Source organism: Pipistrellus hanaki, assembly GCF_964339955.1.
Source record: "Pipistrellus hanaki genome assembly, chromosome: 4".
Classification (NCBI taxonomy): Eukaryota; Metazoa; Chordata; class Mammalia; order Chiroptera; family Vespertilionidae; genus Pipistrellus; species Pipistrellus hanaki.
The window spans coordinates 60,431,398-60,458,738 of NC_140506.1; the positions used below are offsets into that span (position 1 = coordinate 60,431,398).

At 39.4% G+C, this 27,341-nt stretch overlaps 1 protein-coding gene across 2 annotated transcripts in view; it reads right to left on the reverse strand.

The window, feature by feature from the left end:
• Nucleotides 1–944: 944 nt before the first annotated feature.
• The window catches only part of FEM1C (fem-1 homolog C), a 33,480-nt gene continuing 7,083 nt past the window's right edge, over nt 945–27,341 (reverse strand). Inside the window, exons 1-3 of one of the 2 annotated variants that reach the window (XM_084882831.1) lie at nt 25,197–25,482; nt 23,581–24,324; nt 945–5,480 (exon numbers count right to left, since the gene is read on the reverse strand). In XM_084882831.1, the coding sequence (XP_084738957.1) occupies nt 4,171–5,480; nt 23,581–24,124 (1,854 nt within the window). In that variant the 5' untranslated portion in view covers nt 24,125–24,324; nt 25,197–25,482 and the 3' untranslated portion in view covers nt 945–4,170. Of the gene's footprint in view, nt 5,481–23,580; nt 24,325–25,196; nt 25,483–27,341 lie in introns of those variants that run through there. The other variant, XM_084882832.1, reaches the window with a different exon arrangement.

The window sequence follows — 27,341 nt, forward strand, 5'->3', positions numbered from 1 at the left end:
TAGTTTCATTTTTATATCAAATATTAGGTAAATAAATTATACATCTGAGATAAAGTTGAGTTCATTTTACTAGAGAGTTTAAGTCTTTACAATAAACAAAATGTAAGGTAACATGGCACCAAGGAACCAATTATTTCATAATTCCCACAACCCTAAGTTACTCAAGAAAGAACCTGATAGTAAAGAGATGGGAGAAAGGGTTAAAAAAATATTTTTAAAAGAGTATCTCGAGGACATAAGACAATTCTTTGTTAAAATCCTTAAAAATATCCTTATTCTAGAAATTTTAATTTTCTTTTAAATATTGGTGGTAGTGTTCAGGGACAATCACAGAACCAAGGGTATAAAAGACTTTGGTTTATAAGGGTCCTGTCAAAAGGATGGCAAAGCTAGTACTTATTATGGATGTGGCAGGTTAATGATTCAAAAAGGGAAAGCATAATCAATTGGATATTTTAGTCTATGCATGAGAGTTTAGAAATTACAGCCAATGCATTTTCTAGACCTATTAAATCTTTTTGTATTAGGGAGATTACATAAGGAAAAGACAATGAGCACTTAGATTTTATGATTTAAAAGTGATGTAAATTTCTAAAACTTACCTTCATAGTAATATATTTATGACATGCTTCTGATAATACCAAAGCAGTTTAAAAACAAAGAGTTAAAAGCAATCCCTCTCCCATGCATTTGACAAGTCTTCCCATCTTTAGTTTCTATGGTCATCAATGAAAACTAAAAACTATACCTAAATCTTTTTTACATAGAAGTATTAAAAATAAATGCTGTCTTAAGTTCTGACCATAAATTGTTTTTTGAAGCAAGAGTCTGCTATCAAAAAGCATTAAGATAACATCAATCAAGTATTAAAGAGTTAATAAAAATACACTTGTATTTGGTGTAAATTTAATTTTATTAGACCTTACAATGAATGTTGTGGCATATCATTTTCCATTGTGTGACAATTTATTGGCTGGCACCTGAATACAGTACTTCTGAAAAATACACAATGGGAATGGACAAAAGGGAAACTAGTTGTTTAATGACATATTTGGAGGATTGGGGGGGAGATGATGACCAATTAATTTTAGTTTCCTTAGTATCTAACTCTAAAATGGTTAAAGTTCCAAGCAATAATGCTGTTAGAGCGCACAAGAATTCTTATTTTCTCATTCAGCCCTCACAATTCTGAGAAATTAATTTACAAGGATTATTATACCTGTAAAAATTCAACTTAGGTGTCTGCTGGGCAATATGATTTTAAAGAACTAATTTTTCAAATATAGCCTAACAATTTTCCCAAGTCACAGTAGATGGGGGTCTCTAAAATATTCTACATTACATTAGGTAGTCACTTTACAAGTGAGCTATTATTTAACTTCAAAATCATACTGGGCACAAAATTATCTGTTGCTGATTTGGGTTTATGTGCCTGTCATATTTATGGATAAGAAAATGATGATCTTTCAAATCTATAATCCACTTGTCTTTATAAAACAGACTAGTATCAAATCTGAGTAAAGTGACCATTTCTTTTACAGAAATGATCACTAGTGGAACATGTAAAATTCAGCAGGCCTTAACAAGGCATTTTTATAGAAATGTAATAAAAACTTACATATTAACTCCAGCCAACATCACCATGCAACAGTGTAAAGTTTAGATGGACTCAAATGACAATTAGCTCATTAAGTATTAAATTACTCATTTGTGGTTTAAAAAAAAAAAAACCACAAAATTTTTATCTTATTCAGTCTCACAATAATTTTGAGAACACCTTCTGACAAAGGCCTATACAGTGTCTCAGGTCACATTACCAACCTCCTCTAAAAATCATGGACAATTTTCAGCTATTAAGCTGATTTTTCAAGTGCTCCTAATGACATTTGGGGAAATGGCAGAGTAGAATTGCATCTTAAATGAAATAAGGCATTTCAAGTTATCAAGATTGGTGAACAGTTATCTAAATTTAGTGGTGGAAAAATGCTAAGAAGTCCTTAATTGATACTAGGGTTGTACAATTCAAGTTCACCTGTAAACAGTGTGAACAGTATAGTAAGATCTGCCTTACTGTAAGAGCATGTAGGCCCTCCTACCCACTCCAAAAAAGGAGGAAATATTAAATCACTTAAAAATCCAATTGCTCATCTTTTACCCAACAATTATTGAGATCAACTAGTGTAGATTTAGTCTGCTAGCAACAGTTTCTTTAAAAATAAAAATAAAATTAGCTCAGGCATATATTATTCTTATATCACAAGGTTAGAGTCAATGGTTTCAAAATATTGATGTCTGCTATTTTTAGAATACCTGTCTAAATCACAAATTATTCTTATTATATGCGGCAGTTCAAATATTTCATCAAATTTGCCATGGTAAGATATTAAAATCTCTTCATCAAAAGATTGGAGAGGGACCATTTAAATCTAATTCACCTTTTTTAATGGTAAAATTAAATTTACAACCTAGTACACTAAGGATATCTTTTTAAAAATTAAACCTCAATTATTTAACCACAAAGCCTAATGCTGTTTTACTGTTCTTCATTTCAAGTATTTTACTGAGTAAAGATGAAATAAACCTAATGTGATGTTTGCAATGATGACTCCTTAAATACTATTACATTAACCCTCAGAATAAATGTCAACACAAAAATCTCGGTGATCCAGCTCACTAAACTCACATGTAAACTGAGTTTTTCTCAAACCAATAAGGAGTTTTTATTTATAACAATTTTATTAAGTAAGACATTTGCAGGGCAAATATGCCATCATAAATTTTATTCTGAATAACAATAAAGTGCTGAATAATAATTACCTGAATCTTTTTTAGTACGTTTCATTTATCTTAAGTTAAAAGAGCCCTTTCTGTGACATTAGTAAAGCTGTTTAAAAAACACTGAGGGGAAAAAATAGTCAAGAAAGCTAACTTTCAGTAAGGGAAAAGGAAGCACTGCAACCTTGTGTGTTTAACTATGGTGACAAATAATTGAGACCAAAATAACTCATGCAAGTTATCTTTAAAGGTATACTTAAGCTTAAAGAAAGAACACTGTTACTGACCTTTGATACAATAGCAGTCAATTGCATACTAAAATATCTTAATTATCCTAGATGTCTAGATTTGGCTTGGCAAGCATCATGCCATTGACATGCTTCAGCTTTTTGTAACTAAAAATGATTTGCAGTTCAATTACTGAATATTTCAATGTGACTCATTAAGCTGTGTGATAAATTTTAGTTTAAATTTAAGCGACTTCTCTACACCTAATCACGTCATCAGCACAAGCAGGACAATGCTGGCACAGCATGAAAGGTGGGTCACTTTAAAAAAATTCCTCCTTTTACTGCATGATATATTAAGATGACAGACCTAAATTTCAACTGGGTTAATGAGTTAGAATAGATTTGTTTCCCAAATTTAGCACATAATGATTTCAGTGGATTAGAGAAAGAAATCTCAGATGTGGAAGAAAAAAAAAGCTTGAGCTCAGGTAATTAACCAATAGCTCTAAAAATTGCCATGCTACAAGAGTACTTTCATAAAATGAACTTTTTAACAAACTCAACGGTGTTTTGAGTTGAAGTTGACCAAATGCTGCATAGAAAATATGCTAATATACAACAGTCAAGTTTAAGCCGGTGCGTAGATAAGATAAAGCACTTATGGTAACTGCATATGGTAACGAGTCCATAAAGTTTGTACAATCTAGCATGGGTCCATAAGGGGAATGGGGAAATGATAAGTAGAAATGGTTAGAAAAAACATAAGGTGAAAATGGGAGAAGCTTGGAAAAGAAGCAGAAAAGAAGACTTTCAATTGTATAAAATTCACAAACCAGAAGAGTATAAAAGTACCACTGAAGAATGGTTAACTCTGTCCCAAACACCCAACAGCAAACAAAACCAGAATGAATAAGCCTTTGGCAGACAATTTTAGAATTTTGAATTATGACGTTACATTTTTCAATAATTCACAAACAATATATTATATGGTATATTTGTAGTAAATACTGGGAAACCAATCCTGTAAATTTGATGCTTATAATGTTTTAGCCAATGAGTGCACGATGATATCAAGCTAAATGAATGCTGGTGTTATAACAGTGCTCATTTATGAAACAACTGTTAATAATTCGTGCTTTAACAGTGCTAAAATACAGTCAAATTATCATCTGTGAAGCGAAACAAAGGTCTCTAGCTTTTCTGGGATATGCCCCTTATAATATATTCTATGATTCACTATGACACGAGCAGCAAGACACTGCAATGTGATATGATTTATGGGCTGGATCAAATTTTTAGCTATTTCTTTTTCGTCCAACAAGTCACTAGCAGTTTGTTTGTGCAAGTTTGTGGCATCAAAATGTGCACCTGATTTGATAAGGAGATTCATGATGTCTGGATGGTTGTTTAAAGCAGCAATATGTAGGGGACTGTTGTCATCGGAGTCTCTGACGTTCACATCAGCACCACATTCTATCAGTATGGCAGTAACTTGCAGAGATGGAAATTTGCAAACAGGGTACCGCCCTACACATGTAGTATTCTTGTCCACAGCCAGATGAAGAGGGCTGAAGTTATTCTTTCCCCTTGGATGCAGCTTAAGAAATCTGTATATAGTCTGCTTTTTGAAGTAGTCCTGTTCTAGAGTACAAGGAACTTTTTCTAACAAGCAAATTAAGTGCAAAATTATGGAAAGAGCCTTATTTAACTGTAAGGGGTCAGCTGGACACTGAGTCTGTTTGATAGCTCGCTCTATTTCAAGGACACTTTTGCACAATATGCCCATAAGATCATCAAATGTAACAGTCGTACCCAGCAGGCCTTTAGCCCTATCCTGTAGCATAAAAGAGAACAGTTCTGCAAATGATAATAAGCTGCTGGCAGTCATTGGGCTTAATGGGTCCAAATTGTTCTGTTGCATATCCAAAGCATACTTCCATAGGTTGATGCATCGTTTGAAGTTTCCAGAGTCTGCATAGACAGCGCCTCTATATCTAATATAGTAAGAGGTATCAGGATGAGAAGGACCAAGAATACGTTCTCTAATTAATAGTGCCTGCATTCTCATCTCATCAGGATCAGCAATAAGACCTTCTAGCTCTTCTGAACTGTTTACCTCCTTGGCATAATCATAAGCCATTATTAGTGTCTGAGGTACTGGTTTGCTAATTATATTAGTCCTATCACTGTACCTCATGTTCATTGCCTTTTTCCAGTATTTTAAAGCCCCAAGTAGATCTCTTTTTTTGTCTACAAATGTAGCTCCCAGAAGCTCTAAAGCATTGATCCGCTCTGTTTTGCTGGTCTGTGCATGGTGAGTCAAAAAATCCACAATATTTGTGTGACCAGTCACACTTGCTGAGAGAAGGGGAGTCATTCCATAACCATCCTTTTCCATCTTGGCACAATACATTAGAAGCATCTTCATGATGTCCAAACTTCCAGATTCTGCACAATCATGCAATGCAGTATTACCTTAAGAGGAGGGGAAAAAAAGAGATATTTTGAGGGACCAGGATCCAGTGTAATAAATGCATATACTTAAGAATCTACAGAATAACAGGCAGCTCCAACCTAAACTTGATGAGACAGATTTTAATTTGATTACAAATAAATAAATAAATAAATACCCGGCACCTAAAACTAGTGTCTGACACTCAGCAAGGATTAAAGAAATGCTTGTTAAATTTGTTGAATAAATGAAATGAAATTACCAAATTAGGCATGAAAAGATATCCAAGAATAAAATTCATGGCCTCAAAATTAATCCATGGCCTCTTGATATTTTTAAATAATGTTTTCAAGTGAGTATCTATAACTAAAACCTAATGAAATGAAATAAACCAGCTATTTACAGTTTTGCTGAAAGTCACTTAATTTCCTGGGTCAGCTTTCATATTTGGAAATAAGAAATCTAGTCTATAATATCTAAGATTCTCCAATTTGATTCTAATAGTAGTCAGGAATTATTTTTCATTATTTCTGGTTGTCAAGAGAACTGTTTAGTCAAAATTCTTAATAGCAAAGTACTTCCCTCAAAAAACTCTTATAAGAAAAACAAGTCCACTGAAATCTGAAAAATATGTGGGTGGTTCAATATGAACTTTAAAAGGAGACATCTGAAGTATCTTTTCATAATAGATCATTTCCCACTATAATTTAATTTTTAAACAGTCTTTTTAGATGTACTAAATGTTCTAACACCGTCTTGTTCTTCCCACATAGAGATTAAAACTGACAACAGGCACTGGCACATTAGTAAAAACATGTATGGTACATATTAAGACATTATAACCACTCAACTATTTTAGCTACCTAAGTTTAATAATAAATATTTTACTAATTATCAAAACAAAAATTAACACAGAGCTCTTTGATATTCATATTCCATGTTTACAAAAAATGTCAACTATTAGTCATTTTAGGCATGTGTTCAGAAAAGATTATAACACAGTCAGCGGAAGACAGCTATCCTAAGAAAGGCCTTCCTGCAAGGCCATTGGCTGGAATCTGACAACCATCTGGGAAACAGTTCCAAGATATACATAAAACTTTCCTTAATGATAAAGGTGGCTCACCGTATGCATTTTATGCTGAACACCTGCATTCCACCTGGGAGTTTAGAATTTTGGATATGTGCGAGCACACGACCAGAAGCACCTAATAAAAATCTTGGGCTCTGAGACTCTAATGGGATTCCCTACACAGAAACATTGCACACATGCATTTGTGTTGTTAGGGGAAGACTGTGACCCTTATGACCTCTCATGAAGAGAGCATAAAAAACCCTGCATACAGATTTCTCTAGACCCCACCTGTGCCTTTCTCATTATGATCCATCTACATCTCCTTATTACATCACTGCAGTAAGTACAATTATATGCTGACTCACCTCCAAACATGGGGATGGCCCTGGGGACCCTGGACAAAGCATATATACTAAGAAAATTGTTTAAATCTATAACTAAAATTCCAAAACAGTAAAGGTAATAATAAATTAGGACTTTATCTCTCTGCAAGTTTAGTCTTCAATAGTATCTATAGGGACTAAATAATTATTTGGATATGTTTATTCTAATCCAGGATTTTAGTGGTCTTCAATGGAATCGTGTCTGATAGAATGTTTAGCAATATATGGTAACCAAACACTGAAAGAGTACGGAACTTAAAACTACTGATATTAATTTGTTGAAAATAATTTCAATTCAACACAACTACTACACAAAGTATATTTTTTAAACCCTTGAATTAAGAATTCCTAATCTCATTTTTCTCTAAGAAATGACAATGTAAAAGAAATATAAATTCAGGGATGGTCAAAAGTATGTTTGCAGTTGTTCATATGGAAATACAATAATTAATAATAATAATAATAATACAAGAATAAACTTTGTATTTTGTGTACTCACAATTGTACTTTTGCCTGCCCCATATAAAGAGAAGACTTAGATGGCATTCTCTATTCACTAACAAATTCAATAATAATTATACAGTAAAAGCCAATTTTGTTTGAGTTGATGTATTGGGAAAATACAGTCTATACATATTTTTAATACCCCATATATAGAAAAAAATGGTAGTTAAAAAAAAAAAGGAATAAGGAAGACTTTCACATTTAGAATTGGCAGAGGTAATATGATCACCTTCCCACTAAGAACTAAAAAAGCTGAAAAAAATCTATTTGACTTCATTTAAGAGCTAACAAGGGAGCAACATCCAGGAAAGTAAAGAAAATAAGAAAAATAAAGTCTACAATTTGGGAAAGCTTCCCTCAATGGCTGCTACCAATTCTGGAAAGACAGGTGAAAAACTGAGTGGAGCTTTGGAAAATCGGGATTAGAGAAGAAAACTCGAATCCAGAGCCCACTGAAAAGGAAACTTTGGGCCTGGATGGTGTGGCTCAGTGGTTGAACATAGAACTATGACCAGGAGATCATGGTTCAATTCCCAATCAGGGCACATGCCTGGATTATGGGCTCGATCCCCTGTGGGGGGCATGCAGGAGGCAGCCGATCAATGATTCTCTCTCATCATTGATGTTTCTAAATCTCTCTCCCTCTCTCTAAAATCAATTAAAACATTAAAAGAAAAAGGGAATTTTGAAATCCCCCTACACTTCAGGTTATAGCTCTGAAGGTCTATACTGCAGAAGTTAAGGTGAACTGCAAACAGACAAGCTATCATAGAAACTACAATCCAATTTTAAATTATCTCAATATTAAAGCAATCCAAAACTGCTTATATACATAATCAAAAACTAAAAAGAAAATAGAAATTTGAAGATATTATCATAGTAAGACTCAAATTATCTTATCTAATAAAGAGGAAATATGCAAATTGACAGTCATGCCAAAACAAGATGGCTGCGCCCACAGTAGAGGCCGAGTTCCCATAATGAGCCATAGCAAGCAATCAGCAGGGACTTGAGGGTGTGTGGTGCTGGGCCCGGTCAAAGACCTAAGGATGTGTCCTCCCCTGCCTGAAGGGGCTTGACAGGGGACCTCAGGCTGCACCACCCACCCCAGCATGAGGCCATGGGACCTCAGGCCACGCCCCCTATCCGACAGGGCTTGACGGGGGTGGGGCCAGTCAGGTCTGGGTCTCAAGAGATTTCAAGATGCACATGGGTGGGAGGGAACTTGACTCTCATTCCTATGGCACACCCCAGATTCTGACAGGAGGAAGATTTTCATATACATTTTACTAATTTTCTTTTATCTCTGACACTTCTATTACAGAGAAAGGGCAAATAGCAATATTGAAATATTTCCCCTAATTAATTCCCTTTTAATGTGCATGAGTTTCATGTACTGGGTCACTAGTTGTTTGTTAGCTTGCTTATTTTGTTTTAATATATTTTATTGATTTTTTACAGAGAGGAAGAGAGAAGGATAGAGAGTGAGAAACATCGATCAGCTGCCTCCTGCACACCCTTCACTGGGTATGTGCCTGCAACCAAGGTACATGCCCTTGACTGGAATTGAACCTGGGTCCCTTCAGTCTGCAGGCCGACACACTATTCACTGAGCCAAACCGGTTTCAGCAAGGGTCACTAGTTTTTTATACTAGAGGTCCGGTGCACTAATTTGTGCACCAGTGGGGTCCCTTGGCCTACCCTGCAGAATGATTGGGCCAAAACCAGCTCTCCAACATCCCCCGAGGGGTCCTGGATTACGAGAGGGTGCAGGCCAGGCCAAGGGACCCCACAGGTGCATGATAGGAGTGGGGAGAGACGCAGGAGGTTGGCCAGCCGAGGGACCGTGAGAGGGCTCCAGGGCGTGTCCAGCCCAGCTCGCTCAGTCCCAATTGGCCAAACCTCAGCAGCAAGCTAACCTACCAGAGTGTCAGCCCCCTGGTGGTCAGTGCATGTAATAGTGAGCGGTTGAGAAGCCTTAGCATATCATTAGCCTATTACACTTTGAATGGTTGAACGGCCTACAGGATGACCAGACACTTAGCATATCAGGCTTTTATTATATAGGATTCTTCATGCATAATGTTTTTAGTTTCCAATCAAAAATAATGGACAGAAGAAAAAATAAGGAACCGTACCGTAACAGAAAAACCAAGAGAAATAAGAGCTGACAGTAAAGTCCAACAGAAGATCCAGATAATACACTTATCAGATACAGATTTTTAAAAGAATAACTATGCTCAGCATATTCAGAGAAATTAAAAAACAATTTTGAGAATGAGACAGGAAATTGGAAACTACAAAAGAAAAAACCAAATGTGTATTCTAGAACTGAAAAACTCAGTGGGTGGCTTTAAAAGCAGCCTACATACTGCTGAACAGAGAACTAGTGAGCGAGAAAATAAAAGAATTATGGATGGAGGTGAAGGGATGGCAAAGCAGGAAGCTATAAGAGAAAGAGGAAATGCTGTCGGAAGAATTACGTACTTAAAACCAGAATTCTAAGTGGAAGAAAATTGGCCCAAAGCAATACCTAAAAAGATTAAGCCTGAAAATTTTCTGAAGCTGATCAGAGATTAAAGTATAAATTTAATAATAAGTTCTAAAAACACCAAGATACAATTTTTAAAAAATTACTCTGAAGCACACTAATGCAAAACTGCTGAAAACAAACGACAAAGAGAAGAATGTTAAAATAAGAGAATACCTGCAAAAGAGCAACAGTTCAACTGACAGGAAAGTTTCATCAGGAAAAACAGAAGCCAGAAATCAACAGAATATCTTAAAAGCAATAAAGAAAAATAATTGCCAGCTTAGAATTCTATACCCATATCAAATAGCCCTGATGGGATGGCTTGTTTGGTTGGAGTGTCATCCCATACACCAAAAGGTTGTGGGTTCGATTTCCAGTCCAGGCACATACAGGAGGCAACTAATCAATGTTTCTCTCTCTCTCTCTCTCTTTCTCCTTCACTCTTTCTAAAAATTAATAAACATATTAATAAAGATTTTAAAAAAAGAATAAGTCTATAATAATAAAAGCATAATATGCTAATAAGACCAGATAACCTTTTGGATGAAGCCCGGGCTGTGAGGGAAGACTGTGTCCCACGTGCCTGCGGCAGCCAGAGGGAAGTCCCTGTCCCAGGTGCCAGAGGGAAGTTAGGTCCTGGGTGCCAGAGGGAAGCTGGTGCCGGCAGCCAAGAAAAGAAAGGCCTACTCTGGCATGAATTTCATGCATCAGGCCTCTAGTATGAAATAAAAGACCATTTCAGGTGAGAAAGAAAAGCAAGAGAAAAAAACTAAGATTACTTATTACCAGCAGATTAAATACTATAGGGCATTCTTTAGGCTAAAAGAAGATGAGATACATGAAAGCCTCGGGATGTGGTGATAAACAGCAACAAAAAGGGTAATTTCTAAAAATACTAAATAAATATTGACTTTAAAAATAATGTCTTATAGGGCTTGAAATACATATATAAATAAAATGCTTGACAGCAATAGCAGAAAAGAAAGAAGAGTATTTGGAGTTAAACTACAGTGGGGCAAAAGTAGGTTTATAGCTGTGACTACACAAAACACAGTTTATTCTTGTATTATTATTATTATATTATTTTTCATATAAACAACTATAAAACTACTTTTGCCACAGTCTGTATTCTAAGATTTCTGAAAGAGGTAAAATTTGAAATTTTATGTTAGCCTTTGTAAAGACAAAGTGGAACTATCTAGGACTGTGGTCGGCAAACTGCAGCTCGAGAGCCACATACAGTTCTTTGGCCCCTAGAGTGTGGCTCTTCCACAAAATACCACGGCCTGGGCAGGTCTATTTTGAAGAAGTGGCGTTAGAAGAAGTTTAAGTTTAACAAATTTGACTCTCAAAAGAAATTTCAATCCTTGTACTGTTGATATTTGGCTCTACTGACTAATGAGTTTGCTGACCAATGATTTAGGTGTCATCCCATACACCACTAAAATAATGGTGGTTATGTATGTATTGTAATTACTACATATTCTCTGAATATAGAGAAAAAATAAAATAAAAATTAATCCAAACAAAGGAAAAAAGGAGAGGCAAAGAATATAAAACAAGTAGGGCAAATAAAAACCAAAAAGTAGCTAGAAGATTAAAACCCAAATATATTTGCTTACATTATATGCAAGCAAACTACAAGTTCCCAATGAAAGTGGGAATACACATAACACAATAGGAAATGAATTGTAAAGGCTGAAAAACAAATCTCCCTACCCTACCTCTGCAGCCTCATTTCTTATCACCTCGAGTATGAATGCTACACTGTGAATCTAGCCCAAAGTTTTTCCAAAAAGTTGGCAAAGTTTTTTTGTAAAGGGCTAAGTAGTGTTTTAGGCTTTGTAGGCCGTAGTCTAAAAGGTTCCATAGGCAATACAGTAGTTTTCTTTACCCACAGGGGATACATTCCAAGATCCTCAGTGAATGCCTGAAACCGAGCACAGTTGCTCATATGAAAAATAATATAGTAATTAAGAAGTAATAATACAAGAATAAACTATGTTTCATATTCTTATAACTATAAGCCTACTTTTGCCCCACCCAGTATGTTTTTTCCTATTCACATATACCTATGATAATGTTTAAACTACATTTGCACTTTGGAGCCATTTAAGTAAAATAAGGGTTACTTGAATACAAGCACTGCAATGTGCTTACCAAGGTCTACTAAGTGACCAACAGGCGAGAAGTGCATACAGTGTGAACATGCCTGACAAAGAAATGATTCATGTTCCAGGCGGACAGTGAGAGATTTCATTCCACTACTCAGAACTGTGTGTAATTTAAAACTCATGAATTGTTTCTTATGGAATTTTCCATTTAATATTTTCAGACCATGGCTAACCTTGGATAACTAAAACCATGGAAAGTGAAACTTGGGACAAGAGGGAACTACTATATGTTAAATTAATGGACATGGTATTTTTTTTTTTTTAACAAAACTTTACTTATGTACACTGAAGTGTGATTTTCCTTTAATTTTCACATCATAAAATATTATTATTCTTCATTTGATTTTTCTCCAACCATTAAAAAATATAAAAACAATTTCTGGCTTATCAAAAAAAAAAAAAAAAAAAAAAAGGGAGTAGGCAAGACCTGATCCCTAGGCCACAGTTTGCCAACACTTGCCCTAATTCAAAAGACATTATTAGCCCTAGCTGGTTTGGCTCAATGGATAGAGCGTCAGCCTGTGGACTGAAGGGTCCCAAGGGCATATGCCTGGGATGCGGGTTCCATCTCCAGTAGGGGGTGCGCAGAAGGCAGCCAATCAATGATGCTCTCTCATCATTGATATCTCTCTAGCTCTCTTTCTCCCTCTCCCTTCCTCTCTAAAACCAATAAAATATATTTTTTAAAAATTATCAATACCTGCCGTAAGATATTCTGCTTATGCTTCACATCACTCCATCCTAAGTATCTCTCCCAACACCAGGAACAGTCTGCTCACTCCCATCTCCAAACCTCTGCTCTTAATTTTTCCTGTAATATGCTCTTATCTTTTTAACTTCTTGTCGTTCAAGTTTCACCAAGAAGTTTAGCTGCTCAAAGAGGCCTCCTTAGTTATATTGTATCAATTTGCCATGTTGAGAAAGCCTGGTAAATAAATGTATAACTCACTCTAGTAGGTATTCATATTGCATCTTCTATTAAATTATGCAATACCTTATCCTATATAATTCTATATAATAAAGAGCTAATATGCAAATGGTATTCACGCCCTTGTGCCATCACGCTGTCACAGCTCACTCACTCAACACTGGGGAGAGAGGAAGGGAGGCTAGCCAGGCACAAATGAGCTCGCTAGAGAGGAATGGGGACCAGCCAGGCTGTGGCCTGGGAGAGGAACAAGTTGCCCACCCCTCTGGTCCAGGGTGCCAGTGGTTGCGCTTGCAGCCAAGAGTGGGCCAAGCCACCCGCCCCATCGTCCCAGGTGCCAGCACCTGCGGCCCGGGAGAGGGACAAACGGCCGGCCCCATGGGCCCAGGTGCCTGCGGCTATGGCCCAGGCAAAACCACCTACCTACATTACCCTGCAGCTGCTGCTGGCTCGGGCAAGCAAAACTAGCCTAGGCCCTGTGTGCCTGTGGCCAGCCAGAGGAGGGAATCCTGGGTCCTGGGTGTGGGGCGAGGAAGAGGCAGTTAGGGGTGATCAGGCAGGCAGGCAGGCAGGCAGGCATGCAGGCAGGCAGACGAGCAGCTAGGAGCCAACGGTTCCAGATCAGGCCAGCAGGGGAGCAGTTAGGGGCAATCAGGAAGGCAGGCAGAGATGAATAGGGGTGATCAGGCAGGCAGGCAGGCGAGCGGTTAAGAACCAGCAGTCCTGGATTGCGAGAGGCAGTGGGACATCCCTTGAGGGGTCATATTGGAGAGCATGCAGGCCAGACTGAGAGACCTCCCCACACCCTGTGCACGAATTTCATGCACCAGGCCTCTAGTAACAGTATAATGTCACTGCTTCAGAAATAGCTTTTCTTACCTAAACTGTCGATATTCCTAAAGTACACAGATTCTATATTTCCTGTATATCCCAGATAGCAGTTAGCACACTGTTAAAGCTGAGATAGATTGTTACATTTTTAATACATGATATCACAAAAAGTGATTCAAACTTAGCCTCTGAAGATACATAAGTTTAAAAAGTAAAATCTTAGAAGAGAATCTTCTTAATTGAGGGCATCTAGTTAATATTCTAACAAAGTATATCAAACCACAACTTACATGCTCTGGAAACCCTAAGAAAATATTCTAAATTATAGTATTACTTAAAAGTTTAGAAAACAAAGGCTAAAAAAATTTTTTTTAAAGCAACCATATTTTTTGTTGCATGTTTCCAAGTCTCTTTTACATAGTATGCTTTAAAAAAATGATAATCAGTACATATACAACTATTGCATGCTTTTCTCCTACATCTTGTTCTTTTTTCATGTTATGTTACTACATGAACTACATAGTTACTACTTAATAATTCTTAATATCTTTATGATGAAAGTGCAAATAAGGAGGCATGTCATAATTTACATAAACACTTCCCTGTTAATGGACATCTAATTTATATTAACACCTTCCTATTAATGAACACCTACACTGTTTCAGAATTTTCACTATTACAATTAGTGCTTAAAAACTGTAAGGAGAGATAATAGACCAGTGACTGCCAGAGTGTGTGTATTAGAAGAGGGATTGATTACAAAAGGGCATGAAGGAACCATTTGTTCTAACTTTATTGTAGTGATAGTTAAATTATAGTATATAATTACCAAAAGTTATAGAACTGTATACTAAAAAGGATGGATCTTATTTGTATATAAATTATACTTCAATAAACACATGACAAAAAAAAATCAATGCCTACCTTAAAACAGAATCACAAATGTGTGATAGCTTAACACACATCTTTAATTCATTTTCAAAGGAATTACAAAATATTTCAAAAGTTCCAATTTTATAGTATTCTTTCTAGCACTGGAATCAATCTTTGAATTTTAATTTATATTACCTTTATAACTAGTTATATAAAACATTTTCCATGTCTGTTCACAAACTTCATTTTCTTATATGACATGTCTTATTTATGTTCATTTCTGGAATTAGTAAATGATAACAAGTTATCTATTATATTTACTGTATACAGATATATCTCAGAGATATTGCAAGTTTGGTTCCAGGCCACTGCAATAAAGCTATTATCACAATAAAGCAGGTCACACGATTTTTTTGTTTCCTGTGCATATAAAAGTTACAATACACTATACTATAGTTTATTGTGTGCAATAGTGTTATGTCTATAAAAACAATGTACATACCTTAACTTAAAAATATATCTTGCTAAAAAAATATCATCTGAGCTGTGAGCAAGTGGTAATCATTTGGCTGGCAGAGGGCCTTGACTTGATGTTGATGGCTTCTGACTGATTACGATGGTAGCTGCTGAAGGTTGGGGTGACTGGCAATTTCTTAAAATAAGGCAAAAGGCATTGACTTCTCTCTAGCTATGAAAGTCCTAGATGGCATCTTCTTGCAATATAAGGCTGTTTTGTCTACAATGAAAATCTGTTGTTTAATGTAGCGATCTTCATCATCTTAGCTCTATCTTCTAGAAAACTTGCTGAAGCTTCTACATCAGCCCTTTAAGTCATGGAGATAGCTTCTTTCCTTAAACCTTATAAACCAATCTGTGCTAGCTTCAAACTTTTCTTTGCAGCTTCCTCACCTCTCTCTCTCTTCAATAAAGAAAGTTAAGGTTCTGGATTGGGCTTTGGCTTATGGGAGCATTGTGGCCAGTCTGATCTTCTATCCAAGCCACTAAAATGTTCTTCCTATCAGCATTTAAGGCTGTTTTACTTATAATTTGTATTCACAGGAGTAGAACTTGTAATTTCCTTCAAGAACTTTTCCTTTGCATTCACAACTTGGCTAACTGGCACAAGAAGTCTCATTTTCAACATAGCTCAGCTTTTGACATGCCTTCTAGCTTTTGATTTAAAGTGAGGGATCTGTGATTGTTCCTTTCACTTGAACACTTAGAGGCCATTAATGGGTTATTAAATGGTCTAATTTCAATATTGTTGAGTCTCAGGGAACAAGGGAAGCCCAGGAGAAGGATAGATAGGGGAACAGTCAGTTGGTGGAGTAGTCAGAACACAAACAACATTTATATATTAAGTTCATTATCATATTGGCATGGTTCATGGCACCCAGGAAGAATTATAATAGTAAGATCAAAAATCAATTATCACAGATCACCATAACAAATATAATAAAGTCTGATATATTAGATAATTATCAAATTATCCAAGTAAGCATATGCTGTTGGAAAGATGGTACCAACAGACTAGCTTGATGCAGGGTTGCCACAAACCTTCAATTTGTAAACAATAACATAGTATCTGCAAAGCACAACAAATTGAAATGCAATAGAATGAGATATGGCTGTATAATTTGCTTTATCAGTTGTTTCATTAAAGTGTTAAATATGCTAAACATTTATAAATATCTTAATTTTGGTAAGATTACTTACCAGAATCAGAATTCAGTCCATTTCTAAGCCATTCCCAAAGGGTAAACAGAATTTATCTTTTTAATGTAACAAAATTGTCCTCATAATGTAATAAAATATTAAAAAATACAAAATGTTTGTTATAATTTAAATGACTTTTTCTAGCAATATCAATTCAACAGATTCCACTGTCTGTAAAATCTTCACATAGTTCAAAACAACACAAACACAAAACTTGAACTAAGTCACATAAAATTGTTTTTCTCAAACTTCAGTGTACAAACACCAGAGGATCACAGTAAAATGCAGATCTGAGTCAGCTGATCTAGAGGTAGCTCCGAGTGGTGCCTATGCTGCTGGCCTTTACTAATTGAGCAGCAAGGAAATAGAGAATGAATCCTATGTTTTTATTTGCTACACAGCAGGTCCTCAAATAACATTGTTTCATTCATCATCGTTTAATAACATTGATGAGATGTCCTAGGAACTTAACTCTTATTTATGAAAATTAGTCCAAGGTAAAATTGGTTTCATTTATACATCCTTTTGCTTAAAGTTACTATCAATGACATTAAGTGAGGACTTACTATATATATATTTGTCATATAGCTAACATATTTAATAGCGCTATCAAGTGCTCCTTAATAACAGAGAGGAATATGCTAATTATCCATTACACCATGAGGGGTAACGACTGGATCACAGATCTGCAGGAGGGTGGGGCAGCAAAATATAAGTGGGTGACAGAGAGCTACAGGAGGGCAGGGCAGCAAGCTATGAGCTGTAGTAGGAGAGCTACAGGAGGGCAGCAGAGACTACTGGCAAACGGATTCATGTACAGGGCTACTAGTCCTATCTAATAAAAGACTAATATGCAAATTGACAGAGCCTCTGCTACACTCACAAGCCACACCCACCAGTCAATCAGGAGCGAGTATGCAAATTAACCCAACCAAGATGGCTGTGGCCACAGCCGCAGGAGGCCTGAGTTTCCCCAGCAATGGAGGAAGCCAAGCTTTTCACACACCCTGGTTGGCCCTGGCCTCCACTTAAGGCTACAAAACTTCAATTATAAAAGATAAATAAATCCCAACAAAAATGGCTGTGGCCACAGAGCGAGCAGGAGACTTGGCTCTGCTCAAGGCTACAAAGTTTCAATTATAGAAAATAAATAAAACCCTGATACCAGGGCCTCTGCTTGGGTAGCCCGGGGGGAGGGGGGGGGGGGGGGGAGGTGGGGGGGGTGGTGGTGGTGGTGGTGGTGGTGGTGGTGGTGGTGGTGACCTGCCTGCAAACCACCACAGGCTCCTTGCCCAGGCCACCCCAAACCCCAAGGGAACCCCCACCCTGATCCGAGACACCTTTCAGGGAAAACCTCAGTGTGCACCAGGCCTCTATCCTATCTAATAAAAGAGTAATATGCAAATTGACTGTCACTCCAACACAAAATATGGCTACCCCCATGTGGACACAAGATGGCCAGGAGGGGAGGGCAGTTGGGAGGGACCAGGTCTGCAGGAGAGGACAGATAGGAGGGAAGCTGGAGGTGACCAAGCTTGCAGGGTAGGGCAGTTGGGGGGGACCCAGGCCTGCAGGGAAGAGCAGTTGGGGGTGACCAGGCCCGCAAGGGAGGGCAGTTAAGGGTGACTAGGCCTCTAGGACCAGCCTCCCCAATTCCAACTGAGAGCTGTTCCGTTGGTCTGTAGTACTCAATCACTTTCAGCTGCTCATTTACCACTTAAGTTTTGGTATAAAAGCAAAATTGAAGGGCTTTTAGTAATTTTACCATAGATCTGCAAAGTCCCATTCTAAGTTTAAAAAAATAATGAAAAACAAAAGAGCCCAGCTGGCATGGCTTGGTGGTTGAGCATTAACCTATGAACCAAGAGGTCAGGATTCAATTCCCAGTCAGGCCACATGCCAGGCTGCAGGCTTGAATCCCCAATGTGGGACCTGCAGGATGCAGCCAATCAATGATTCTCTCTCTCATCATTGGTATTTCTATCTCACCCTCTCTCTTCTTCCCTGAAATCAATAAAAACATATTTAGAAAAAAAAGAAAAGCCAAAAATGACTGTAACTATACAGGGCTGCTTCTGATTTAGGGTCTGTAGTTTTAAATAGCAGACAACTCTCCTGTCTCAAAAATCAACTGTGCTAAACTAGAGAAGTTTCTCTAAATATTTCAAAGCTTTTTTTCTCCCTCTTTGAATACCTTAGGGAAAAGGAGGAACGCACTGTCCACTAAGGGAATGAGTTGGTTAGGGATAAAGTATTTCCAAAAATGAAAGCCTGCTGTTGCACTTACCATATTGTGGTTTAAGTATCTGCTTAACCTGTCTTTCCCATCAAGCCATAAGCTCCTCAAGGGCAGGGAATCAAAAACTGGATAGCTTGTCTTACTCATCTTTATACATCCTAAGTCTAAGAGCCTGGCACACTGAGGGACTCAATAAATGCTTTCTCAATTAATGAATGTATTCCACCTTAGTTTAAAATATGCTCAAAATGCCAACAGCCCATTAAAAAGTAATCCTATCTAATAAAAAAGGTAATATGCAAATTGACCATACCTCTGCTACATCCACAAGTCACGCCTACCAACCAACGCCTGTATACAAATTAACCCAACCAACATGGCTGCAGCCACGGAGAGAGCAGGAAGCTTGGGTTTCCCCAGCAATGGAGGAATCCAAGCTTTCTGCCTGCCCTGGTCTACCTTGGCCTCCGCTTAAGGTTACAAAGTTTCAATTATAGAAGATAAATATATCCCAACAAAATGATGGCAGCCACTGAGCTGGAGAGAGCAGTAGGCTTGAGTTGCCCCCGAAGATGGAGGAAGCCAAATTTCTGCAGCACTGGGCTTCCTTGGCCTCCGCTCAAGGCCATAAAGTTTGTTATATTGTAGAAACTAAATAAATCCCAATAAAAATGGCTGCAGCCACTGAGCAAGCAGGAGGCTTGGCTCCACTCAAGGCTACAAAGTTTCAATTACAGAAAATAAATAAATCCCACATACCAGGGCCTCTGCTTGGGTTCCCAGGGGGTGTGGCCACCCTGCACACCATTACAGGCTGCCCCATGCCCCAAGGGAACCCCACCCTGATCCGAGACACCCTTCAGGGCAAACCAACCAGCCCCCACCCATGGACCAGGCCTCTATCCTATCTAATAAAAATATGCAAATTGACCATCACTCCAACACACAAGATGGCTGCCCCCATTGGCTACCACAAGATGGCCAGCAGGGGAGGGCAGTTGGAAGGGACCAAGTCTGCAAGGGAGGGCAGTTGTGGGCAATCAAGCCAGCAGGGGAGGGCAGTTGGGAGGAACCATGCCTGCAAGGCAGGGCAATTGGGGGTGATCAACCCTGCAGGGAAGGGCAGTTAGGGGTGACCAGGCTGGCAGAGGAAAGTTGGGGGCAACCGGGTCTGCAGGGTAGGGCAGTTGGGGAGGACCCAGGCCTGCAGGGGAGAGTAGTTAGGGGCAAACAGGCTGGCAGAGGAGTGGTTAGGGGGTGATCAGGCTGGCAGGCAGAAGCTGTTAAGGGGCAATCAGGAAGGCAGGCAGGTGAGCAGTTGGGAGCCAGATTGGAAAGGGTGCAGGCGGGGGAAGAGGGGGGACCCCCCCCCCCCTGCACAAATTTCATGCACTGGGCCTCTAGTGGAATATAAATGTCACATACATTTTATATTGAACCAGACTAAGCATAATCTATTGGCATTTTCTTTCTTCAAAATCATTTCCAACAGCTGACATATAAAATTTTCTAAGAGCCCTGGCCAGTGTGGTTCAGTTGGTTGAGTGTCATCCTATGAACCTAGAGGTAGCTGGTTTGATTCCTGGTCAGGGCACATGCCCAAGTTTCAGGTTCCACCCCCAGTATGGGGCTTGCAGGAGACAGCCCATGGATATATCTCTCTCATTGATGTTTTTTCCTCTCTCTTTCTTTATCTCTCTCCATTTTATCCTGGTTTTATCAGTGTTTTTCCACTTTCTAGGTGGGATTAAAAATGTGGGGGGAGCCCAAACTGGTTTGGCTCAGTGGATAGAGTGTCGGCCTGAGGACCGAAGGGTCCCAGGTTCGATTCCAGTCAAGGGCATGTACCGTGGTTGCGGGCACATCCCCAGTAGGGGGTGTGCAAGAGGCAGCTAATCGATGTTTCTCTCTCATCAATGTTTCTAACTCTCTATCCCTCTCTTCCTCTCGGTAAAAAAATCAATAAATATATATATATTTTTAAAATGTGGGGGGAAAATTCTCCTTGATGCTTTATCGGATCTTTCTCCAGTGTTCCTGCCTCAGTTTCAACTGATCCCTGCTTTTTTATTACCCTTTAACCCATTAAAAAAAAAAAAAAAGTGAAGAGCCAATGAGAGTTATCACCAAAGAATGTAAGTTTCAGAATCAGAGTGAGAGAGGGTGCAATGTACTTTAATCTGCCCCAACAATCATTAAAAGTCATTGTTGAAATTAAAATGCACCATGAAAAGGTAGAGTACCACACACAGAGCAATATATATTATAGACAAGGTGTCCCCAAAATATGTATACATACTTTAACAGCTGACAGCTCAATTGATGTTTCTTTTTTAGATTTAACCCATTGGAATGAATAATTATTTAAAGTATATATGCTTTTTTGGGACACCATGTATATTTAAAATACAAATATATGTATGTGTATATATGTACTATACATATAAAATTAGGCTATGTGAATTTTTTAGAGACATAAATATATGATACTGACACTGGGGGAAAAATGACGCTAGACTAAGCAGACCACTGGTGAAAAGAGTAAGGATACACACAGCTATACGATAGTGATTAAAAAGGAATAGTCTTCTAAAATAGCAAAGGTAATCAAGTTAAATACTGTTCAGAGTTTAGTAAGAAAAATGCTGCACAGGCTGAGCTACTTACAATATAGTTCTCTCAACTACTATATTTCTAGGAGTATATAAAGCAGCTTTGAAAAACACAAGGGAAATAGTACCAGTACTCATCTCTCCAATGATATATAAGAGTTTAAAACATACCCCAATTACTTAAATATATGAACTTACCAACAATCTGTCCATCATTAGGCTGATAAATAAAAACAAAACAAAACAAAGAAACAAAAATCCAACAAACCTAAACAAGCAACCACACCTTTTAACCCTCTTTTAGTTAAGATTTCAAAGCATTCCTAGTATTAACATGGTCTCTAAGCAGCAATTTGTCCTATTAGAAATAAGTGTTCTTTAAAAAATGATTGTTTAAAAAATATTAAAAAATTGGACCTAACAATTTATCTCAAAGACAATTGGGAACAGTTGAAAACATTTATAAGAAAGAATGCTTACAGAAACATGTGAATCATACTGAAAAGCTAGAAGCAACATAAAACTCCATTAGAAGAATATGCAGCTATTAAAATTAATGAGCTATAATTAATGGTATTAAAGATAACATCTAGTAAGCTAAAAAACAGGCAATAGAAGAGGGCATTAAATAAAACTGCATAATATATCTATTCACAAAATTCAGAAATTGGAAGGATTACCTCTAACTGTCTGGATTTTGTGATATTTTTATATTTCCCCAGGGAAGAACATTTTCAGAAAAATCACAATGAGTTTGATTCACTTTTATAACAGACCTTTTTTTAAAAGATGATACTAACTTTAATAAATATATCAAGTAACTATCTGCCCCATAACTGTGTAGTTTAGTGTTTGAAAGGCAATCAGACACTATTCAGTGATAAATGCACATATACCGTACTTTGATTCAGCAATTCCACATGTACGTATTTACAACACAGCTACTTTCACACAAATGTGCAACACTTTTGTTCAAGAATATTCACAGCAGCATTGTTTGTAATGGATGTGACAGAACTGTCCATCAATAGAGAATAGATAAATAAATGATATACAATGAAGTACTGTGTAGCTATGAATCAGACTGAGGAGGCTATGTGTGTTGGAGATGAATGACATCCAAGATAAATTAGATTTTTTTTAACAGTATGCAAGTAAACAGGAAAGGTGAGATTGATAGAGGCAAATCCTTGTATTTGCATAGACTATCTCTAGGACACACACAAAAACTGTAAATAGTGATCACGGGTGGGTTGGAGGTCTAGAAATCAGGGGTGATACGACTTAATTTTCACTATAAACACTGTAAACCAATTTGTGCTGTTTGAATATTTTTTTTTTTTACCATGTATGTATGCTACTTTCAAGTTTTAATAGTGTTTTTAATTAGACACTGAATTATTTTGCTGCTGTATAAATAGATGTTTAAGAAAACTAGGTCTTCAGGTATAAAAATTGTAGTATCAGAACAGTTGTTCTTTAAGAATTTAAAAAAATTCTGAACTGTCATTTGCTGTTTTAAGTTTACTACAATCACTGGAAATTATACTCCATTGTAAACCTTAACTTTTGTGGACAAAGGTTATTTACCTTGTTGCTAGCCAACAAATCCACATTTGTTTAACCTAATCCTTGTTTTGTTATCAGTATTGTTAGTAGTTTTAAAAAATGTTTTCTTTCTTGCTATATTTAATACATATTCTTTATTTAAAAAACAAAAACAAACTGGCCACACAATAAATAGGGAATAAGGGAACAGATTTTTCTCCTTTTCCATTGATACTTGTCCTTCCAGGTCAGTTTGGCCTAGCCTTCCCTGACAGAATAACAAAAGAAATGCCGACCTAAGATAAACAAGATGACTCACTAAATATAGTTTTTACTCCAAGAGTGTTCTACAAAAATTGAAGCTGAGAAAAACATAATACATTGAAGTATATTCTGAAGATGAAATACAAGCTAATGGCTCAGATCCAACTGCCACTAACATGCTCTGTAACTTTGAATAACCCATTTTCCAGCAATTAGAAGTTATTCCATAATGAGAAAGAAAATGCTGCTTAACATAGTGTGATTTCTATCACACTTGTTCAAGGTTATCAAATACCAGAGAAACATCAAAGGTTATACTGGAAGGGATACCTGATCAAAACAAGTCAGTATTGACTTACTCACCACCCACTGCTTGTCATTATGTACCCAACTTCCAGAAAATAAGTGGTAAACCAAAATTCAAGTGAAAAAGCGAAACTCACCTTTAACACTTTTTCTATTAACATCTGCTCCCTTTTCAAGTAAATACTGAGCAATCTCTTTGTGTCCTTTGTAACATGAAATCATCAAGCAGGTATGCCCGTGCCGGTTGGACACTTCCAAATCAGCTTTGTGCTCTACAAGGTACTTCACTATTTCCAAGTGGCCATCGAAGCAGGCGGCTCTCAGGGGAGTTGAATTGGTTAGAGTCGTGTTGTTCACAGATGCCCCATGATTTAACAAGGACTGAACCACCTTCAGGTGTCCTGCTGCAGAAGCGGCCCACAGAGGGGGCGCCCCCTCGATGGTCTCGCCATCAAAATTGACCGAACCCCCGACTTCTATGGAGGCGCTGCACTGCTCCAGGAGGAATTCCACCATGTCGAGGTGCCCATACCTGGCCGCCATCAAGAGCGGCGTGGCCCCGTTCGTCTTCTCGGAGATCAAGGAGGAAATCTCCTCTTTGGATTTGCTTGCCAACAGCTTGGTGAGGAGCCGGAGTTTGCCATCGCGAGCTGCGTTAAATACTGCTGTCTTTAGATCCATTTAGGTCCAGGTGGAGAGGCTGTGGCTTTTTCCTTATCCTTCAACGCAAAGGCTCCAGGTTAACGCTTATCGAACACAGGAAAACCAAAGTTCACTTTTTTAATCGCCGAACTCCAGGGCGGATGTAAAAAAAAACAAAAAACACGGCGAGTCTGTTCTGTCCTGTGGCCTTCCAACATCGGACAACCAGAGCACCCAAACTGGAGAAAGAAAGAAAAGTAGTAGTTTTGGATTTCTCCTAGGTAAAAGCAAAAAAAAAAAAACCACCAAAAACCAAAAAACAAAACAAAACACTGTTTTGGTTTTTCATAACTTCTACTGTGGGGAGGAAAAGTCCTATTTTAGGGACTACCACGCCACCAACGCTCCCCTTCCCCTCGCCCAAAAAGGTGAAAAAAGAACACAAAAAGGCGCACACACACACGCCCCCGAATGGCTGGGTGGGAGGCGGACTCTCCTCTCTATTTGGTAAATTTAAACACCAACAGGCAGCCGGGCTCCTCGGCTCCTCGGCGGCCAAGCTCCGCTCCGGTTCGGGGCCGCCCGCGCCGGGGAGAGGGCAGCCCGGAGCGAGCGGCGGGGGCGCGGGTCCCTCCGCAGCGGAAGCCGACAGGGGCGCGGGGCTGGAGGCCTCGTGGCGGCCGGAATGAACAAACAAAACACACAAAACAAAACAAAAAATCAGACCCAACAAGCCCCCGCCGGCCCCCGCCAAGCCCTCACCCGATTTAAAACTCCGAGAGGCGCCCAGGAAATCCGGCTGCTTTTTAGCTAAACTTCGCCCGCCCCGTCTGGGTCCCCCCGCCCCCAAGGGATCGCAGGTCCCCAAACCTCAGCCGCCCCTTCACCTCCCGGAACCTTCGCCTCTGCCTTTTCCAAATCCGGGCAGCCCCCGTCTCCCTCCTCCCCAAGGTCCTCCGCTGACCACGACCCGCTCCCGGCGGGCGGACCGGCCGGCCGGGGGCCTCCAGCCCGCCGCCACCTTCAGCTGCCAGGACGCCCTCCTCCTTCCCCTTCCCGCCCGGGCCTCCCCGCGGTCGCCTCGGGCCGCCGCCGCCGCCGCCGCCACTACCTGCCCGGAGCTCGTCCTTCCAGCCGCCGCCGCCGCCGGCCGCTCGGGCTCCGGCCGCCCCCCTTCAAGCTGAGACCGTTGTCCCGGCCGCCGCCTGCGCCGCCCAGCTCCGCCTGCGGCCGCTCGGTTCCTCCATGCCCCGCGCCCCACAGGAATGAGTGCGGCCGCGCCGCTCGCCCCGCCCCGCCACGCCGAGCCGCCTCCCGCCCTCCCAGCCTGCGCGGGCTGCAGCGACTGCCGCGGCGGATGGTGTAATGGGCTGCGGGCCTGGGGCCGGACGAGCCTGAGCACTAGCCCACATCACTGACGCGGCAGCCGCGCCATTGGGCCGGGGGAGGGCGGCGGCCGCCGGAGCAACCGCCTAGGGGCGGAGCAGCCGGCCGGGGCGGGCCGGCGCGGAGGGGCGTGGCCACGGGCGGGCGGAGTGCGCGCCTGCGTGCGGAGCGCCGGCTAGGAGGGGGCGGGGTGGGGGCGGAGGCACCTGCGTGCCCCGAGGGGGCGGGGCCACCCGTGCGGCGGCCGCCGGAGGTCAGGGGCCGGGCTGCGGTCACCTGGCGGGCTCCTCCGGGCTTCCGCCGTCTGGGCGCTGGTTCCGGGGAACCTTTGGGTCCCACTGCCGTGAACCACAGAGGGGTGGTAACCGTTTTTACTCTCTCACACGCAGTAAACTCTCTCGGACTCGCCCAAGAATATACCGATCCGATCTCAAAAAAGAAACAAAACAAACAAACAAACAAAAAAAAACTACCCACAAAAAACGAATTTGAGGAAAATGTTAGTTTTGTAGGCTGCTAAACATGACTACTTTTTTAAAGTACGGATTTTAAAAAATAGAAAGGCTATGAGGAATGCTAAAACTTAAGAGCAGTACAAGTTAGTGAGGTCGAGTTCTTGAACTCTGAACAACCAGGAAATGAAAGAAAGCTAAAAAAATGAATATGAGATTATTACTTCATACAGCAGGAAATAAACCTCTAATTCGTCACATCAAGACAGGGAATGTATTAAATTCGATTAGAGAAGAGGTTAAATATATTTGGGGAATGACATCCTTAATGAAGCATGATGAGAAATTAGTTTTTGAAAGAAAAAAAAAAGGATCTTAAATTTCTTGAACACTTTATTTTGGGGAATTTAAACTCACACATGGTTTCTTAGTACCATAGGAAGAAAGAGAATATTAGATTTGACAGATTACCTGACCACCCCCAGCATCGTAAAGTTTATTATTATTATTTTGAATCATGCAACATGGAAGACATTTTACAAAAAAAAATCACTTCATTTTTGCATATTCACTTGTAGTATTGTCCAGAAGTTTATGTAGCTTGCATAATTGAAATTGTAATTTTCATACAACTATATATTTTGCTTATATCCCTTACCATACTCTAAAAATTTCTTATCTTTTTTAATGGTCTTAATTGTGAATCCTGAGAGAAAAGAAAAAGACATCTAACTAATAAGGGTTCCTGGTGGCTAAATGGGTTCAAGTTTTTAAAAACAGACCCTAGTAGCCATTTCTGCACAGGGGCCTCTGATACAAACAAGGAGAAACCTGCACTGAACTACCTGCCTCTATGCTGAACTGCCTACCTGTACTATATTTCTGCCATCTGAGACAGCTTATAAAGGAGTTCTGAGAATCCTATTTCAAACAATAGGATTGATGATTTTCCCATCCAGTCAAAACTGTGAAGCTCTGACCAATTAGAGCAGCTCTATTCTATCCAATCAAGGCAGTGCCTTTTGGACCAATCAAACTGTGAGGATTTGGAGCCTTCATTTGCATGAGGCAGGCCAATCAGGGACCAGGGAGGGGACTCCTGTTTATAAAAATCTTCTCCACGCCCCCTGGCTGGGAGAGCTACTTTCTTTTCCACTGAAGACTGACTGAACTGAGACACCCACATATGTGGCCCCACTAACTAGCTCAGTTGATTAGGGCATCAGTATAATGAAATCCCCTCCCCCATCAGGGCACATATAAGAACCAACCAACAAATATAGAAATAAGGGTAACAACAATCTGTGTCTCTCTCTTTCTCTCAAATCAATTAAAAACAAACAAACAAACAAACAAACAAAAAAACACCCACAGATGTCTCTCCAGTGCCACACAAAGCAGACCTGCCCTGAGCAGAA